The 19,984-nt window shown below is 46.7% G+C and overlaps 1 protein-coding gene across 1 annotated transcript in view; it reads left to right on the top strand.

Moving 5' to 3' along the window:
• The window catches only part of SLC2A9 (solute carrier family 2 member 9), a 210,231-nt gene that overhangs the window by 138,976 nt on the left and 51,271 nt on the right, over positions 1–19,984 (top strand). The window contains 3 exon segments of the mRNA XM_089911655.1: positions 4,849–4,959; positions 12,417–12,518; positions 14,099–14,174. Of these exon segments, the coding sequence (XP_089767781.1) occupies positions 4,849–4,959; positions 12,417–12,518; positions 14,099–14,174 (289 nt within the window).

Raw genomic sequence — 19,984 nt, 5'->3', positions numbered from 1 at the left:
CTGGAACATGAGCAGGTCAGGGTGTGGGGTTCAGAGCTGAGGCTGAGAACGATACAAATGTCAGATCCACTTTGCAGCAGGGCAGCTGGGGGTGGAAAGGGCCCAGAGAGATCGCTGACTGTTGAAAATCCATGAATTTGGGCGAAGATTAAGAAAGGCAGCTAAACTCTTCTGATCCAACCCTGAAGGTGTGCTGGGGAATCAGTTACCTTCAAAAGGAGAAGAGATCATATAAACAGATCCAGTGGAGACTAAGGCATTTTGGAATTATTTTAGCTTCTGTCAGAGCCCTAAGAGCTTTAGGAATTAATGAGTTATCAGGAGCTACTTCTGCACTCTATGGACATGACAGCAAAGATAGAGTCTAAAATTCTAATTTATCAGCTCATTCAAATGAGAGGCAGACACAAGCAGGAGAGTCTTTGTTTTACGTGAATATTTTTTTAAATAATATTTATTTTATCTAATTTATTTTTGGCTGCGTTACATCTTCGTTGCTGCAAGCCATTGCTGCAAGCCGTTGCTGCACACGGGCTTTCTCTAGTTGCGGTGAGCGGGGACTACTATTCATTGTGGTGCTCAGGCCTCTCATTGCGGTGGCTTCTCTTGTTGCAGAGCACGGGCTCTAGGTGCGCAGGCTTCAGTAATTGTGACTCACAGGCTCAGTAGTTGTGGCTCGCAGGAGCTAGAGCGCAGGCTCAGTAGTTGTGGCGCATGGTCTTAGTTGCTCTGCAGCGTGTGGGATCTTCCCGGACCGGGGCTCAAACCCGTGTCCCCTGCATTGGCTGGCGATTCTTAACCACTGCGCCACCAGGGAAGTCCCTGTTTTACGTGAGTATTAAAACCAATTTTTGCCACCAAATGCATCAATGCCCACAAGCTCAGAAAAATTCATGCAGTAGTTTTTACTGGAGTCTCTGGGTGTGCCTATAGCTTTATGAAGAATTACTGATTTACTAAAAAATAAACTTTTGAATTTAAAAAAATGCGAAGTGAGAGCTGTGAGTTCAGCTTTACTGGGGGCTTACTGAGGGCTATAGCCCAAGAAACAGCCTCTCAGATAGCTCTGAAGAACTGCTCCAAAGAGGTAGCGGGGGAGATCAGTATATATATGATTTTGGTGAAGGGGGTACATGCAATCAAGCACACATCTCAGTAGAAGGTTGCTGCTAGCCACAAGGAGCATATGTCTCGTCAATGATTTTAGTGCTTTTCTAAGTATGAGAAAATGCAAGAAATTGGGTTCATAAAATTTTCTCTCAAAAACATCTATCTGAAAGCCAGTTTTCCCAGAGCACAGAGTGTCTCATTCCTGACCTCCACCCTGAACTGCTTTCAGGGTGTGTTGCAGGTCAACGACTGCAGTGGCTAATGACCTAATCCTTGTAGAGCCAGGTGGCGAGTGACATTCTTTAGCTGGCAAAACCATCTGTAGATATGAGTAGGTCCTAAATTATAACTTCTCCCCCAATGTGTGAAAGGTTTTTTTCCAACCAATGCTGGTAAAAAGACAAATCTGTAGAAACAAGACCTTTCTCCAGAAACAAAGAACCAAACGCAGAGAACACACCCAGCTACAGTCGAGCCTGACAAGTTATAAGCAACAAGCCCTAATGTTTCTGCTTAACGATGATCAGTTTATAAATGTTTCCAAAGCCCTTCAAGGCAGCACGGTTTCTTGTCAGATTTCATGTATCAAGACTGCATGGTTTTCTATCATTCAGCAAACTCTTGCTTTTCAAGGAAATGGCTAGGATTGGGAGGACACAAATGATTTATGTTCAGCCTATCGATCCAAAACTTTAAATCAATGAATAGTGACTTACCCAGTTCCTGACATCTCCCAGGAAGGGCGTGGTTATCCTCTTTTGACCAAGAAGGAGAAGGAATCTCAGCAGCGCAGAGGGAATTGCCTGAGGTCACACAGGTAGTTCAAGATGCAGCCAGGTCTCCAAACTCCAAATCAGTGATTGTCTGATGCCCTGTGAGTATCTGTTAGGGTTAGGTTTGGCCTCATGTGGCAGAAACCTCAACAGTGATATAAACAATATAGGTCTTCTCTCTCACATGAAGGAAATTAGGAGGGCTGGTACAGGGGACCCAGGACCACACACGGTGGTTTGCAGAGGGCAGTCCTTATTTATGCCTGTTATCCTGGAATCATTATTAACACACTCCAAAATGCCCAGGTTTGAATCACGCTAGTGAGTATGGACACAGTCTCCTCCTTTTCTTTTTTCTTTTTAACATCTTTATTGGAGTATAATTGCTTTACAATGGTGTGTTAGTTTCTGTTTTATAACAAAGTGAGTCAGCTATGCATATACATGTATCCCCAAATCTCCTCCCTCTTGCATCTCCCTCCCACCCTCCCTGTCCCACCCCTCTAGGTGGACACAAAGCACCCAGCTGATCTCCCTGTGCTATGCGGCTGCTTCCCACTAGCTATCTATTTTACATATGGTAGTGTATATATGTCCATGCCACTCTCTCACTTCATCCCAGCTTACCCTTCCCCCACCCTATGTCCTCAAGTGCATTCTCTAGTCTGTGTCTTTATTCCTGTCCTGCCCCTAGGATCTTCAGAAACATATTTTTCTTTTAGATTCCATATATATTTGTTAGCATACAGTATTTGTTTTTCTCTTCCTGACTTACTTCACTCTGTATGACAGACTCTAGGTCCATCCACCTCACTACAAATAACTCAGTTCCGTTTCTTTTTATGATTGAGTAATATTCCATTGTATATATGTGCCACATCTTCTTTATCCATTCATCTGTTGGACACTTAGGTTGCTTCCATGTCCTGGCTATTGTAAATAGAGCTGCAATGAACACTGTGGTACATGACTCTTTGAATTATGGTTTTCTCAGGGTATATGCCCAGTAGTGGGACTGCTGGGTCATATGGCAGTTCTATTTTCAGTTTTTTAAGGAACCTCCAAACTGTTCTCCATAGTGGCTGTATCAATTTACATTCCCACCAACAGTGCAAGAGGATTCCCTTTTCTCCACACCCTCTCCAGCATTTATTCTTTATAGATTTTTTGATGATGACCATTCTGACTGGTGTGAGGTGATACTTCATTGTAGTTTTGATTTGCATTTCTCTAATGATTAGTGATGTGGATCATCCTTTCATGTGTTTGTTGGCAATCTGTGTATCTTCTTTGGAGAAATGTCTATTTAGGTCTTCTGCCCATTTTTGGATTGGGTTGTTTGTTTTTTTGATGTTGAGCTGCATGCTTGTATATTTTGGAGATTAATCCTTTGTCAGTTGCTTCATTTGCAAATATTTTTTCCCATTCTGAGGGTTGTCTTTTTGTCTTGTTTATGGTTTTCTTTGCTGTGCAAAAGCTTTTAAGTTTTATTAGGTCTCATTTGTTTATTTTTGTTTTTATTTCCATTTCTCTAGGAAGTGGGTCGAAAAGGGTCTTGCTGTGATTTATGTCATGGAGTGTTCTGCCTATGTTTTCCTCTAAGAGTTTTATAGTGTCTGGCCTTACATTTAGGTCTTTAATCTATTTTGAGTTTATTTTTGTGTATGGAGTTAGGGAGTATTCTAATTTCATTCTTTTACATGTAGCTGTCCAGTTTTCCCAGCGCCACTTATTGAAGAGGCTGTCTTTTCTCCATTGTATATTCTTGTTTCCTTTGTCAAAGAGAAGGTGACCATATGTGCGTGGGTTTATCTCTGGGCTTTCTATCCTATTCCATTGATCTAAATTTCTGTTTTTGTGCCAGTACCATACTGTCTTGATTACTGTAGCTTTGAGGTATAGTCTGAAGTCAGGGAGCCTGATTCCTCCAGGTCCATTTTTCTTTCTCAAGATTGCTTTGGCTACTCGGGGTCTTTTGTGTTTCCATACAAATTGTGAAATTTTTTATTCTAGTTCTGTGAAAAATGCCATTGGTAGTTTGATAGGGATTGCATTGAACCTGTAGATTGCTTTGGGTAGTGTAATCATTTTCACAAAGTTGATTCTTCTAATCCAAGAACATGGTGTATCTCTCCATCTGTTTGTATCATCTTTAATTTCTTTCATCACTGTCTTATAGTTTTCTGCATACAGTTCTTTTGTCCACCTAAGTAGGTTTATTCCTAGGTATTTTTTTCTTTTTGTTGCAGTGGTGAATGGGAGTGTTTCCTTAATTTCTCTGTCATATTTTTCATCATTAGTGTATAGGAATGCAAGAGATTTCACACAGTCTCCTTCTAACTTCCTGCTCCAGCATCTCAACTGGGGCTTTCTTACCATAAGGGTTCTATGTATAGTTATGCAGCTTGTGAGTTGCAGAACTCTCAGGAGTTTCATTCATGTTGTACCCACTATAGATTTATTATGACAGTTTCTAGTGGATGACAGTAAAATGTCTTGTGGATCAGGGACTATATCTAATTCTCACAAAGTTACCATGGGGACTAAAAGCAGTGCTGTCCTGAGGTCACCTAGTGTCCCAAGAGGGCTGCTGAAGCTCTAGCCATCACATTCACCATCCTGACAGCAGAAAGCAGGAAGGGCAAAAAAGAGATCACACCTCTTTCATGAAAATCTCCTTTTCAGGAGAATTCCTGGAAGCCTTACCAATATTTCTGTTCATATCTCATTGCCACACTTAGCTGAGCACATGTTGCTCCCAGTAATGTAGACATTCTGTTAGTATTGGAGAAAGGGAAAATGTGGGAGAAAGGAGAAAATAAGCGGTCGGCCAAGCCACATAGCTCCACCTTATGCCTCTGGATTGAGCAGCAAATCTCAGAGACCACCTTGTACCTGAATTTAATTTAGAAAATAGATGCCTCTCACTGACCCTCCTGCCTTCTTTTTCTCTCCTGCTTTATAGATTTGGTTCTACACCAACAGTATCTTTGGAAAAGCTGGAATCCCTCCGGAAAAGATCCCATACATCACCTTGAGCACAGGTGGCATCGAGACTTTGGCTGCCATCTTCTCTGTGAGTAAACTGAGGGTTATTCCTGAGAACATCATGGGGGGTTAAACAGAGCTGCAGGGAGCCCCAGGTAACAAGCGCATGAATTTAAAGCAACATGCCCTTTGTCACTCCGAAGTGTCTGAATTTGGGGAGTTTATAATGCAGTTTATCACTGACGTTTCACCCATCTAGAGAATATTCTTATCTACATCTTGTTTCCTTACTGTCTTCTTTTCAATAAGTAGTTCTCTCACTTAGTCCCAAATGACACATTGTGGCTATCACCCTGTAGAGAGGGCCATATCTCCCTGGGAGTCCAGATCAGAGTCCATATGAGCCTAAGTTCTGTTGCCATCACTTTAAAACCATTAGCTGTCATCACCACCCCAAACATGTAGGAGTTTGCAAGGCAAAGAAAAGGAGAAAGTACACTCCAGTCCATCAGTCCATCAAGAGGGTAACTTATTAATAAGCAACAGTGTCCAAAAGAAGAGAGACGTAGAGCTCGTCACTTTTTCTCAACCTTTGATATGTAAAATAAACATACGGGGGGCGTGGGGGGGATGGATAAAACATTAGGGAATTTCAGAATCTAGCAGAAATTGCAGAGGTTTTGCAAAGAGACCTAACTGGAGCTGAATCCTGGCTCTGGAAATTCTTGGCTGTGTGATGTTGGACAATGCACTCAACCTCTCTGGTCTTTGGTTTTGCCCTTTATGAGCTATTCCCATGTCTTCTACCTTGACCTTTTATTTCCACTCTTGCTCACTGATTTGCACTGACAAGATTGACGTCAGTGCAAACAGGCAGAGGCTTCCAATTGTATTTCTGACTCATTTCTGAAAGAACACTTTATTTTGTTCCCTGCTCTTAATGGGGCATTCTAACAAGATGCTTTTAAAAACAGATGTCATAAGAGCGTAGAGACCTGATGTTCTGCCTCCCTCTTCCACTCATAGTCTTTTGTTAGAGGGACAATATCTTGATGTTTCACAATCTGGAAGTTTCTCAAAATTCTTGTCTTGAGTTATAGACTCTACCCAACTGTTATTATTAATTTTTACATTGATCATCAGGAAATCACAGTCAGTCTGGAACGAAAGTCATGGGGAAATTACAGTGTGTGTTTTTTTGATTTTCCCTTCTTTGTTTGTTTGGTTTTTTTTTTTTTTGATAAAGTATTTTGTTATGAGAAACCAGCATGAGCTCATTAGGGTAAATTTGTAAAATACAGAAAATAGAAACAAAGAAGAAATCACCTACAATCATACTATCCACATAAGTTTGGCAAAATCTCTCCTTGTGTTTTCTTTTTTTTTTACATAAATTTATGTATTTATTTTTGGCTGCGTTGGGTCTTTGTTGCTGCACGCAGCCTTTCTCTAGCTGTGGCGAGCAGGGGCTACTCTTCATTGTGATGCATGGGCTTCTTATTGCGGTGGCTTCTCTTGTTGCAGAGCACGGGCTCTAGGCGTGCGGGCTTCAGTAGTTGTGCCTCACGGGCTCTAGAGCGCAGGCTCGGTAGTTGTGGCACACAGGCTTAGTTGCTCTGCAGCATGCAGGATCTTCCCAGACCAGGGATAGAACCGGTGTCCCCTGCATTGGCAGGTGGATTCTTAACCACTGCGCCACCAGAGAAGTCCCGTCCCTTGTGTTTTCTATACATCGATGGCTGTATAAATCTTACTCAGTGTAATCCTATGTATAGACTAATTTTAATTCTGCTTTTGTTCACATAAACTTATGTCCAAATGATTTTCCATTTTATTATTTGCTTGAGTAAATTTTTATTGAAGTATCACATATGTACAGAAATATATGTAGATCGTCACCCCCTCTGAATTAGCACTAGTTGTGAAAGCTCTATCGTTCTTCAGAAATTGACTATACAGCAATTTCCTTAACCATTATTTGCGGGGTAGGGTTGTTGAGTGTCTCTGCTCAGAGCCTGGATGGCAGAGCCACGCTGCCTGGAATCGGTTCCCAGCTGTGTCCCTTTTAAGCTGCATGACTCCAGTAAGTTATTCAACAGCTCTGTGACTCGATTTCCCCATTTCTATAATAAGGACACCATCCCTGCCTCACAGGGAAGGAGTGAGGGTTAAACAAGTAGACACAGTGATGCAAGCAATGCCTGGCACTGACATATGACTCAGTGAGTGTTAACTATTCTTGTTCTATTTAGGTAGGTTCCCATTATTTGTCATCTTAAATAAGGCTGTGATGGACGTTCTCACAGAGAGCAGGACTTTGCAGAGTCTCTCTCGATCTTTCCGTAGTTGAGGAAACCAAGACCAGAAGCAATGACTTACCCAGGATCACACAGCAGTAGGTCAGAACCCGAGGGCGTGGGGAGCGCTAACATCAGGGCCCCTCTGCTCCCCCAAGACCCTTTGTGCTCTACCTGAGATCTCAGGAACGTGCACATCAGTCCTGGAAGTCAGGTGATTGCCCCCATTTGAAAGAGGAGCGAACAGAGGGAGTGGGGATGCTTCTGCCCTTGGTCTCTCTGACTCCAGAAACCCCTGCTTCTGGTCCCCACTCTCTGGCTGGTAGATCATTCTCAGTAAAGCTGATAGACTTTGATGAAGTACTTCTTTCAAGGACTAATCCCAGGAAGGAGGTAAATGACTGGGAGAGAAAGAGAGGACCTTTCTAAGATCAGAACTGGAGGTCACAGCCTCTGAAGAGTCTGCCCGCTGCTGCCTTCAAGTCTGGATCATGATGGGCCGTGGTCATTTGGATCTTGTGCATTCTAGAGGCATGGGCACCTTCGGTGGACCCAGAGCAGGGATGGCGGCTTCATAGTGTTGGAACGCATTCCTTCATGCGTTCCTCCATGCCACAAGCAGCTGCAGGGCACCTATATCATGCTTGTGCTTGGAGGTCACCAGTGATGTTATCATGATCTAAGGAGAGAGACCCAGAAACAGACACATGCCACATGCAATACTGGGATGAGCTCTCCTGTGAGGGGGTCCAGGAGGGCTTCCTGGAGGAGGGACCCAGGAGGCTGAGAGTTGAAGGGCCAGCGGAAGTTAGCCAGGTAAAGGAAAGCCTGTCTCGTGGCCCTGTGTGCAAGGCCCCAATCTGCACTTCCTCCTAGTTTATCTTCTAAAGGAGCTGAAGATGCAGAATCGTCCATTGGAAAAAAGTGGTAAAAAAAAAAAAAATGGTAGCATTTACTCTAACCCCTTAGTTGAGTTGATGCTGCAGCAAGAACATCAATTTGGAAAACCAGCTGCTGGAAATTCATGAGATTAAAGTCAACATGAAGCTGGGAGTCTGGGATGGAACAATGTGCTTGGGGAGAAGGCGTCTGGGCTCTAGGGCCTGGCGGTTCTGAATTCAAATCCTAATCGGCCTTTTCCCAGCTGAGTGGTTTGGGGAAAATCACCAACATCTCTGAACGTATTTGCTCATCTTTAAAATAGGTACATAACCATACCCACCTGTGGGAGGCAAAATACTGGCTCCCCAAGTGTCCACGTCCTAATTCCTGGAAACACGAATATGTTATTTTATGCGGCAAAAGAGACTTTACAGATGTGATGAAATCAATGGTTGGGAGATGGGAAGGTTACCCTGGATTATCCGGTGGATCCAGTGTAATCACAAGGGTCCGAAAAGAGGCAGGAGAGCTGTAGTCAGACAAGGAGATGTGATGACAAAAGTGGAGGTGGTGTAATTGTTGACTTTGAAGATGGAGGGAGGGGCCCCAAGCCAAGGAGTGCAGGCGGCCTTGAGAAGCTGGGAAAGGCACAGAACAGATCCTCCCCTAGAGCCTCCAGAAGGGAGGCAGCCCTGCCAACAACTGAGTTTTGCTCCCTAAGACCTATTTTAGATTGTGGCCTCCAGAACTGGGAGAGAATAAATATGTGTTTCTTTAAGCCACTAAGTTTGTGGTAATTTGTTACAGCAGCCAGAGGAAACTCATGCACCACCTTACAGAATTTCTCATGGAAACGAAACTCAAAGTGTATGAAGGCCCACTGGACGGTCCTGACAGAGTCAATATTCAGTACATCCCTTGCCCATTCCAAAGCTGTTATTACCTTGTTTCCAAATATACGTATACTATTTCATCCAACCCTGTGAGGTAATTGCCTATCAAAAGGACTTGCCAAGTTTTTTGGTTTTCTTTTTCTTTCTTCTTACTGAGATTTTTGACAGTCTATTAAAATGGCTTTGGGCCTTAATAACATTGAGAAAGACATTTTTGGTCATTTGATCTGCAATTAATTTCACCTCCTGGCATTGCTTGTCAGCTTGGACAGCTGTAAATGATTGCCATCTTGCAGAAGCAGCTGGTTTTCCAAATTAATGTTCTCGCCGCAGCCTCAACTCTCTGATGAGTGAAGGTCCACGGAGTGTCGTTCAGGCCACACGAGCCTGAGGGTCGGCTGCCACGCGGGGTGGCGGCTTGTGGAGCACGAGGCTCATTCCGCTGAGTAGCTGGGACACTGGGCTTTTTCTTTTTCTTTTTTTTCTCTTTTTTTAATATTTTGGCCACACCACACGGCATGTGGGATATTAGTCCCCCAACCAGGGATCGAACCCGCGCCCCCTTCAGTGGAAGCGCAGTGTCCTAACCACTGGACGGCCAGGGAATTCCCTGGGCTTTTTTAAATCAGGGGAAAGAGAATTAACGTAAGCCACTCTTAACCCCTCACTCATGACAGGAAGTTTTTGCAGTTGTCAGGAATGGACTATGCCATCAAGCTGAAGTTAAAAAAAAAAAAAAATCGACTGGTTTCCACCGTCCGCTCTGCTTCCCAACACATGCCACAATTTCACCATCAAAACCTTTAGTATCCTCTGCCGCGCCTCGAGCCCCAGGTCCAGCACGTGCTAGAGGAGAGAGTGGGTGGAGGCGATGACGCAGAATGGCGTGGTCCCCTGGCCCTGCGCTTATTAGCTGAGTGACTGCGGGCCCGTTACTTAGCCTCTCTGGGCCCCAGTTTTCTCTTAGGGAAAGTGTGGGTAAGAACAAATCCATACTCCAACAGGTATTATCATGAGAATTATATAGTAATTCCCAGTGCTTGGCATGGAGCAGACACTTAGTAAGTGTTCCTTATTTTTATGGGCTGAATTGTGTCCCCTGAAAATTCACATGTTGAAATTCTAACCCCCAGTACCTTCATATGTGACCTGATTTGGAAAGAGGGTCATTGCAGATGTAATTAGTTGAGATCATACTGGAGTAGGGTGGACCCCTCATCCAGTATGACTGGTGTTCTTAAAAAAACGGGGGAAATCTGACACAGACACAGGACATACCATGTGAAGACTGAAGTTATATCACAAAACCCAAGGAGCTGCCAGAAGGTGGGAGAGGGGCCTGGGACAGACCCTCCGCCACATCTTCAGAGGGAGCCTGGCCCTTCCAGCGCATTGGTCTCGGACTTCCAGCCTCCGGGCCTGTGGGAAAAGACGTTTCCATTGTTCAAGCCACCCAGTTTGTGGTACTTTATGACGGCAGCCCGAGAAAACTAGTACAATCACCGTTGGTAATTAATATTCCTGAAGAGAACCAAACACGTGTTATAGGTAAATCTGATCATGCCCTGCTACCGCCTACAAGCCTGGAAGATGACACTGGCCAGACTGTCCATTCCTTCAATATTCAGCAAGTGCCGGTTGAGCCCTTACTCTGTGCCAGGCCTGGGTCCAGGTGTGTGGGAGGCATCAGTGACCAAAAGAGACACACAGGTCCTTGCCCAGGAGAAGGCAAGAGCCCAGTGGGGAGGACCAACAGTAACAAAGGCATCAGTGGTCACCTGCATGGTGGTTAGAAGGTGGAAGATGCAGTGAGGAACAGCAGAGCAGAGAATCCGGATTGAGAGGCGGGATGGTTGCCCTGTTAAATACTGTGGTCGGGCTCGAGGGACAAGCGAGTTGTCTGTCACTCAGATACTTGGGGAAGAACATTCCAGGCAGAGGGAGCTGCCAGAAGGAAGGCCTGCCTCAGCCAGACCCCAGCAGGGCAGAGCTGGCCTGGTAAAGAGGAGAGGTTGGAGGGCGGATTAACTCGGGGTGGGCAGGTCTGTAGGGTGGGGGGCTCCATCCATCAGGAGCAGGGACCTTCAGTAGACGGACACAGCCAGCCACAACGTGCCTGTAAGAAGGGATCCGGGGGACCATCACCTGGTCCCATTCCCTTCCTTCCCTCCTTCTGATTTCATACGGGTGCCACGTTTGCTGACACCCCCTAGGGGCAGGGGGCGAGGACGCCTGTTGATCTGGTCCTGTGGGTCATCCCCCAGGACACAGTGGATCTGGAGAGGCCGATGGAGGATGTCTAGAGCAGACTTTGCACGGGAGCAGGGATGTGTCTGCAAGTTAGAGGGACAGCAGGGGCTGCTGGTGGAGCTGGAGGGGAGCGTCCAAGGGTGTTGAAAGCAGATGCCATGTTGCGTTTGGGAACATATGTATACGTATAACCGATTCACTTTGTTATAAAGCAGAAACTAACACACCATTGTAAAGCAATTATATTCCAATAAAGATGTTTAAAAAAATAAAAGAATCTCTTTGGCCACTGTAAAGAAAATCGATGTGGGCAGGGGTGGTGAGGGCATAAGCAGGGACAGAGTGAGGATGCTCGAAAAGAGGCTGCTTTGCCCCGTGAATCGTCAGAATGAATGTGCACTAAAGCTGGCCTCAAACCTGAGTTCAGTTAATCCTCCTCTACATAGGAAACTCTCCCATTGATAATAACGATTCTGCATCGCCCCCCACCTACTAAAAGATTAAGTCCCGAATTTATCTAACAATGGTTCTAGGAACTTAGCAGAGGGAAGGGGCCACATCAAACAAAAGCAAAACTGGATTTCTCATTTGGCCCCCAAACTCTCTGGAAGGCGTGAGTGGATGCCCTGGGCTCCATCCAAGTGGGCAGCGCCCACCAGAGCTGAGAAATTAAAATTCAGGCTAAGTAGCCTTTCATATCCTGCGCTTACATCATCATTTGAGAAGCACTTACGTTAACCTGTTGCCTGGTGGGAAGTCTGCATGTGAATGTGGGGATTCTCCTGGTTCTGAGGGCTCATCCTCAAGGGAGGGGGCGTCAGAAGGGGAGCCAGTAAGGGGGGATCCAGAGTCAGGGCCCCGTGTCCCCAAGCAGACAAGCAGTTTTGCGCTGGGAGCCCATTTCCCTGAAGTACCCCTCCCATCCACTCCCAACTCTGATAATACCTTTTATCGGGTGGTTCTGTTTCTGAGTTTGGCCAAGGGCATTCCCTGCACCCCACTCTCTGGCCCCCAAGATGTGCACCTGTGACTTTCTTCTCCCTCCCTTTCTTCCGCTCTCGTGGAGATCATTCCTTTGGCTGTGGCAGGGTAGAAACTGGCCAAGCGCCTCCAGGTCAGAGCCATCCTTTAACAATGACCCCATTGCAGTTCCAAGCATCATGGTCCCCTTCGCTCGCTGCTAGAAGGGGAGTAATAACCGCCTCTCTGTGACCCTGACCTAGGGCTTGGTCATCGAGCGCATGGGACGGAGACCCCTCCTCATTGGTGGCTTTGGGCTGATGACCCTCTTCTTTGGGATCCTCACCGTCACGCTGATGCTGCAGGTGAGAGGACGTGTATGTCGCTCCCCAAGGGAGCACAGCATGGGCATGGCTTCTGGCTTCATGGTCTGGGACCTTCAGCTTGGGAAGTCCATACAGTCTACAGACAACTCTTGTAATGCAGAGTTCCCAAGGGCATCTTGGCTCTGAAGCTGCTGGGCACCCGCGGGGAGGGGGGTTAGTAATGGGTCCTTGAACTGGGGGGATAAGAGACATGACTTCTGGTCCTGCCGCTGCCACTAGTGAGCTGTGTGACCTCGGGCAAGATATGTCCCCTCCTGAGCCTCAGTCTACCCATCTGTGGAATAGAAGAGATAGCACTAGATGAGTCCTAAGATGCCTCTTGCAACTCTCACATTCCAGCTCAGGGTGGCTGGCACTGCCGTATGAGGCACCTTCACAATAGTCACATCGATGCCTGTGGGTACCAAGAGGGGCTCTGGAGCCAGACCGCCGGGTGGGAATCCTGGCTTTCCCACTTACTCTCCATGAAACTTTTGGCAAGTCACTTAACCTCTCTGCTCCTCGGGGCCCCATGTCTAAAATGGGACAGTTATCCCTATATCCAGGGGTATCGTGAGGATTAAATGGGAAATGCACTTAAAATACTTGGAACAGTGCCTGGAGCATAATAAGTGCTCAGTGAATGTATATTTGTGGGGATGGATGGAGCCATAGCTAATTCTTATGAAAGTGGTGTTTTTTTTCCTTTCATGGTGATGAGGAAACCGAGGCATATATCTAAATGAATAAGCTGCCCAAGGTTTCACAGCTGGTGAATGGCAGAGCTGGGATCAGACCCCAGGATCTTGGGGTTTCCTCTGCCCCCCGCAAGGCTCAAGGCAGCCTGCATTAATTGAGCACTTACTCGGTGCCTCGAGTCCATCTAAGCCCTATGGGAAGCATGATGCAAGGTCACAGTGGTCAATAAAACTTTGCATTTTTCAAAAACAAACCCCTAAATGGAGAGTTGCACGTGTTGGTCATCTGCCAAAGGTCTCAATGTCCCCCACATCTTTCGAAAAAGGCAATATTACAGTAATTCCCCTACATATGAACAAGTTCCGTTCCGAGAGCACGTTTTTAAGTACAGTTTGTTCGTAGGTCCAACAAAGTTAGCCTACGTACCCAACTAACACAATCGGCTATATAGTACTGTACTGTAACATATTTATAATACTTTTCACACAAATAATACATGAAAAACAAACACAAAAAATAAAGAAAATCTTTTTAATCTTACGGTACAGTACCTTGAAAAGTACAGTCGTACAGCCCAACAGCTGGCATCCAGGGGCTGGCATCCAGTGAACAGGCAAGAAGAGTTACTGACTGGAGTATGCTGGGACTATGCTAACTGCTTCACAGGCGTCATCTCATCTCACTCTGACATCTGTAACATAGGCGGATGGGATGGCTTAAGGGTTATCACCATCCCCATTTTATGGACGCTGAAACTGGGGTTCAGAGGTGTAAAGTGAGCTGCCTCAGGTCATGCAGGTGGACTAAGGAGGAGATGGGCTGGGTACCAGGTCCTCCAGCACAGCTGCCTCCTCACCTGCCCAACGGCTGCTCTCTTGCAGGACCACGCACCCTGGATCCCTTACCTGAGCGTCGTGTGCATTCTGGCCATTATCGCCGCCTTCTGCAGCGGGCCAGGTAAGGCGCCCCTCCTTCCTCACATGCCAGCCCAGGGATTCATGGCACCACCAGGGTGGGGTGTTCTTACTGTACGGATAGAGAGCTCGGGGTCTGGGGAGGGGCAAGGGCCACTGGGAGTGGAGGGGGAGGGGAGGGTCCCCATCGATTTAAATGCAGTGACCGCCTTGGTTTCCATCCAACCGATGGTAGGTAACAGGCTCACTCGAAGATGCATAGATGGTAGCATACAACAACACAGCAACCATTAACAGCTGCGCGAGCTGGGAGCCAGATTCACTAGTTTGGGATGAATCGAAGATACTCAAGTTACAGCCCATGCCCACAGAGAAGCTACAGTTTAGTATGGGAGGTATAATGATAGTTATAATAATAATGGTAATGTCTAAGATTTATTCATCACTGATTATGTACTATACTAGGCCACGCACTTGATGTGTGTTAACTCATTTAAGGCTCGTGACCACTCTAGAGAAGCCAGAGATGGGAAGCTACTTGCACAGAGCAAGCAGCGATGGAATTGCCCAACCCCCAGGCCCTCACCACCACCTTACACTGTACCTGCCTGAGTGTGGAGTCTGGAGTACTCTGAGCCTCAGTTTACCCAGGACCCACCTTCAGCCCCAGCTCTGCCATTTCCCTAGTGGGCAAGTCCTCTGCTCTCCTAGGGCCTCAGTTTCCTCATCTCTCAAATGGCCAGGGGAGGTGAGACTGAGGGCCCTGCCACCCCCAGCTGGGGGTCTGTGTCCCACAGGGGCCCAGTCAGAGGCCGCACTGGGGCTGGGAAGATGGTGTGGGGAAGGTCTGATGACTGTACAGATCTCTCCGGGAAGCACTGCTGTGGTTCCGATTTGTTTTGGTTTTTGTGTTGATGAAAACAAGTTTCTATCAGAACAAATGGACCCAAATTTCTCTCTCCCTTTGCACTGCTGATTTTCATGGGCTGTCACGTTCCGAACCCTGTCACATTTGTCCCCAGCCACGACAACAGAAGGTTGTAATGAGATGGTGGAGAGGGCTGTGGAATGACCGGGGGAGGGCGTCAGGCACGCACACCTGTGTGCACACGCATACACGTGCATGCACACACACATACACACAGTGTGCTGTGATGATGAGATGGCCAGAGGAAGAAGGCACCTTCCGTGGGAGCAGCTAATGACAGGAGGACAAACAGGGAGCCCACGTTGCAGTTAAAGGAGATTCAAGGAGGGATGTGCTCAGTCCCATGGGGCCTCCGCACTACCAGCTCCACGGGCAGTAGTCACATTGGTACCCCTGGAGGTGGGTAGCCAGCGGCTCCATGCAAGGCCTGGGGACACTGGGGAGGAAGCCCAGGGGGACAGTCTCTGCTCTCACGGAGCTCATAGGCTGGTGTGGCCATGTTACCGGGGATGTCATCCGCCCAGTGAGGCCTGTCCTGACCACCTAGTATACATGCACAAACACAAACACACATACATACACACACACACACACACACACGTACACACACACGTGCCCACATGTGTATACACACACATACAAGTATACACATACGCACATACAATACACACAAGCATACACATGCACACATGTACACATGTGCACACACATGCCATAGTCACACACACACACACACATACTCTCGATCACATCATCCTGGTTTACTTCCTTCACAGCATCTTTTACCGGCTCATCTCCATACTGTATCCTCATCTTTGTGCGCTGGATGTCTGAATACACGTCATCCCTACTCTGCACAGTAGTCTTGACATTAGGATTAATTGCTCCCATTTACAAATGAGGAAACTGAAACCCAGAGAGGTTACAATGTCCCCTAACATGAACCAGCTGGTGAGTGCTGGAGTCAAGATCTGAACCAGATCTTTAAAAACCTGTACTCTCTCTACCCCATTGCAAAGAATAAGAATTCACATCCATGCATTGCTCTGAGCTTTTCCAGCACATTCCCTCTGTCCCCTGATCTAGTCCTCACACCAGTTCTCTGATAATAATAACATTTATTGAGCGCTTACTATGTTCCAGGCCCTGTTCTAATGCTTTCTCATAAACATACTCTGTGAATATAAGATAACACAGAGTCAGACTGTCAAAAGAAAATCACAACTATCAGAGATTTTACTCAGAATCAAACTTTACTAATAATTCTCAGGTTATCGTTAAGACCCAGGCGAAGTCTGAAGCCATCAGCACAGCTCCCCAGATTCTTCCTTGCATGTTAGAGTGCACTCTGGCCCAGATTAAACTTGTGAGGTGTCTAAATAAAACATGCAGGGCAACACTTACATACAGGAAGTATTTATTCATGAAGCATCTTCATTTTATACTTTGATAATTACACAGCTGACACTGGCATTTTCCAGTGGACTATACCCATAGCTATACATTCCATTCTAAATAGGCCAGGTGTAGCCCCCTAAAAACATTTTGTACATAAGGACTCTCTTATCTTTCTGCTAGAAAATACCATTATGAGGTTGGCTTAGCAAGTTTACAAACAGAATGGACCAGGTCATTTCTTTTTCTTTCTTTCCTCTCTTCCTATCCCAGTTGATAGAAGATGAATTACAGGTAAGCTGCAAAACCTTTCCTTCCCAAACTAATTTTATTCCCATCTTATAGATGAAAAAAAAACAAAGATCATATTGATGAAGTCATCTTCCCCAAGTCACACAGCTAAGAGACAAGTGCTAGACTGGAATCTACACCATCTTGTTCTAGGACCTGCAGTCTGAACTCTGATCTATGCATGTGGTCAATACTCATTGGCTGTTTGCTAAAAGGTGCATGGAGTTAGGCCCGTTTTGAGATTGACTTGCAAGAATGACACAAAGAATTTGGGATAAGAGGGGAAGCTTCTGTTTTTACCTTCTTAGGATGGGTCTGCTCTGGATCTTTGCCAATCAGTCCTGTTTGTGTCTACACAGAAAGGTGTAATTTTGCCACTCGTATCTAGTTGTCAGATGTCTGTGGCTGAAGATGAAATCAGAGCATTTTGATTTTCATGGTTTCCAGCTGTTCTTGCTTCAAACATCACCTGTACACAGAGGTCAGGAGCAGTCTTTCTTCTTTGTCTCTTAAACTCAGATATGGAAATCACAGCTCTTCGTGTTGAAACAAAGGCCGTGCTGACACACGCAGAGCTTCACAATGAACTGAGGCAGAACAGAGGATTGGGATGATTTCAGAGCTGGCAGGGGACCTCAAAGATCTTTTGGCAGATGAGGGGCTGTGTCCAGGAGCTGGGATGAATTAGAACTAAGGCATCCCAAGTTCATGAAAGAACAGAAAGGTTTTTCAGTCCAGTTATTCGTTGGAAGTTCAAGTCCCATCTATGGTTTCCCTGCCAGGAAGTCCTCCAACCATGAGTTGATTGCTTCCATTGATGGGGAACTCACTACCTTATGAAACAAACAATGCTGTGGTCCAGGGTCAGGGAGCTATGGCCTGTGAGCCAAATCTGGCCCATGGCCTGTTTTGTATGACCCATAAGCAAAGAATGGCTTTTACATTTTAAAAGGAAAACAAAAAGAATGCGTGACAGAGACCACATGCAGTGGCCTAAAAAGCCTAATATATTTCCTATCTGACCTTTTTCAGAAGAAGTTTGCTGCTCCCTCTAGCGTCCCTCAATTCTGACATTTGGAAGAAGGGAGAATGAGGTAGCTTATGAGGGAGGGAAAGACGAATTTCCATACAGCAGGAACAGCCAGCGAAAATGTCAGAATGTAAAAGGAAGTTAATGGCAAAGGAACAACAAATAATCCAGCAGGGCCAGAGCAGTGGTCCTCAAACATTGCTAAATCACCTGGCAAGCTTCTAAAAGTCCTGATGGCCAGGCTGCATCCACAGCCAACCAAACCCTAATCTGGAGGTGGGACCTAGGCCAAACTTGGAAATCCCTGGGCTAGAGACGCCTTTTCCAACCTCATCTGAAAGCATTACAATTACCTGGGTGGCTTGAGAACTACAGTGAACTCTGACTCAGGCCTCACCTGACGCTGGCTCAGTCAGACCTCCAGGGTAGAGCCAGGCAAGAACCGCTGTCCCAGCATGGGGGGGTGGGAGCGTTGGAGCGGGGTGTACAGCACAGGACAAGTCAGAGATGTGTTGGAAGCAGGTCCACGGAAGCCGGGGCAGTGCGTTAAGATTTGCCAGTTTATCCTGAGCTCCAGAGAGGTCCGTTGGGGGGATTTTTAAGATTTGCAGTGAGAAGAGTGGATCTGGGAGGCGGATAGATGGAAACAAAGCAGAGACGAAGCCGCAAGCCAGGGGCCGTGTGGGAAATGCAGGCGGCAGGAAATGAGGGCCAGACGAGGGCAGTGGGCCTGGGCAGCGCCAGCCAGCAGGGACCCCGTGGACGGGGGCCCTGTGCTGAGTACAGGCCGCTGAGGGAAAGCCCCACATTTCAGGGTGGGATTTGAGCACTTTTCGGGTTTTTTCCAATAACAGCTCTTCTCCCAGGAAGAATAGTGAGTGCTGACATGGTCTCTCAGTGGACGGGTTGGCCTTTTTCTCTGTCCTCTTACACAAAGATACTAAATTGAACTCATCCACAAACCTGCCTGAAGTGGTTACCTGACCCAAATCACAAAGCTTTGGCTTCTGTGCTTTTTCCCAAACTGTCTCCCTTCTTGCGATGATGTTGGTTCCCCTTGCAGTGTTTGCAAACACTGCTTTTTTGTGAATGCGACCATATTGCATGCTGAGTTTCCAGCATTTTAGATACTGAGCTCTCCATCAGTGTCAGGGAGGCTCCCTAAGGAAGGTCCGTCTGCCCCCCTAGTCTCAGATGAGCTGCTGGTCCCTACCCTTTGCTCCCCAAACCCCCCATGTTCACCGAGCTGCTGGGCCTCACCCACTCCAGCCACTGTACCCCGAAACTGACCAGGGCTTAGAAACTTCACTTGGATTCACATTGAGGACACACAGCTTAAGCCCCTGGGGAAATTACCTGTCCAAGGGGAACTGCCATTTGGGTTGTGAGGTCATATTGCATCCTTCTAAGTGTACATGAAGGAACAGATCCCAGGAGGAGCCACCCTGGGAAAGCGTGGTTAGGAGCCGATAAGAGATAAATGGCCAAGGGCCTCCCCAGGGAGGCTGCCCCTCCACTGCCCCTCCACGATTAAATGAAAAAGAATCTTCTTCCCAGGAGAGAAGCTGTAAATTTGCCTGAGGCAGCTTCTGTGGTTAGCAGATCAAATGAAGGAGACTTGACAGGGAGTTGAAATTAGGTGAAGAGAAAGAAAGAAAACAAGAAAAATCGTTTCCTGCTACGTATTTTGTTCGTGTGACCCCCAAGGCAGTGGCAGAGAAGCCTAATAAATGAGGCACAGGATAGAAGAGCTTTATCTTTGAGGGAAGGGAGATCATCCCCAAAGCATGTAAATTACGGTTTGAAAACTTTTATTACCCACTGACTCTGTACCTGGCACCAAGTTCAGCCCTCTAAGGGCAGTTTATGAGCCGATGGGGAGGACAGACAACAAGATGGAGTTTGATCACCGCTTTGACAAAGGAGCACATCAGGATCTGAGCCTTCCAGAAGGCTGGAGCAGTCCTGATGGGAGAGATGCCAAGTGCCCAGGGAGCACATGCCTGGCTTGAAAAGGGGACACCCCTATCTATCACACTGATGTAATCTGGAAAGACTGCCCGCGTGTACTAACCTTTGCAGGGGCCATCAGGATCTCTGCCCTGCCCACCCCTCTCCCCCTGCCCCATCCCACTGTCCCTGCTTTACAGCTACACAGAGCTGCGTGCAGCCGTCCCACTGTCACCCACGCTTACATGATCTTACAAAC

This window comes from Delphinapterus leucas, chromosome 5, assembly GCF_059928025.1.
Source record: "Delphinapterus leucas isolate spDelLeu-1000000601 "Yukka" chromosome 5, BTC_Dleu_Yukka2, whole genome shotgun sequence".
Classification (NCBI taxonomy): Eukaryota; Metazoa; Chordata; class Mammalia; order Artiodactyla; family Monodontidae; genus Delphinapterus; species Delphinapterus leucas.
This window is presented reverse-complemented; position numbering and strand designations above follow the sequence as displayed.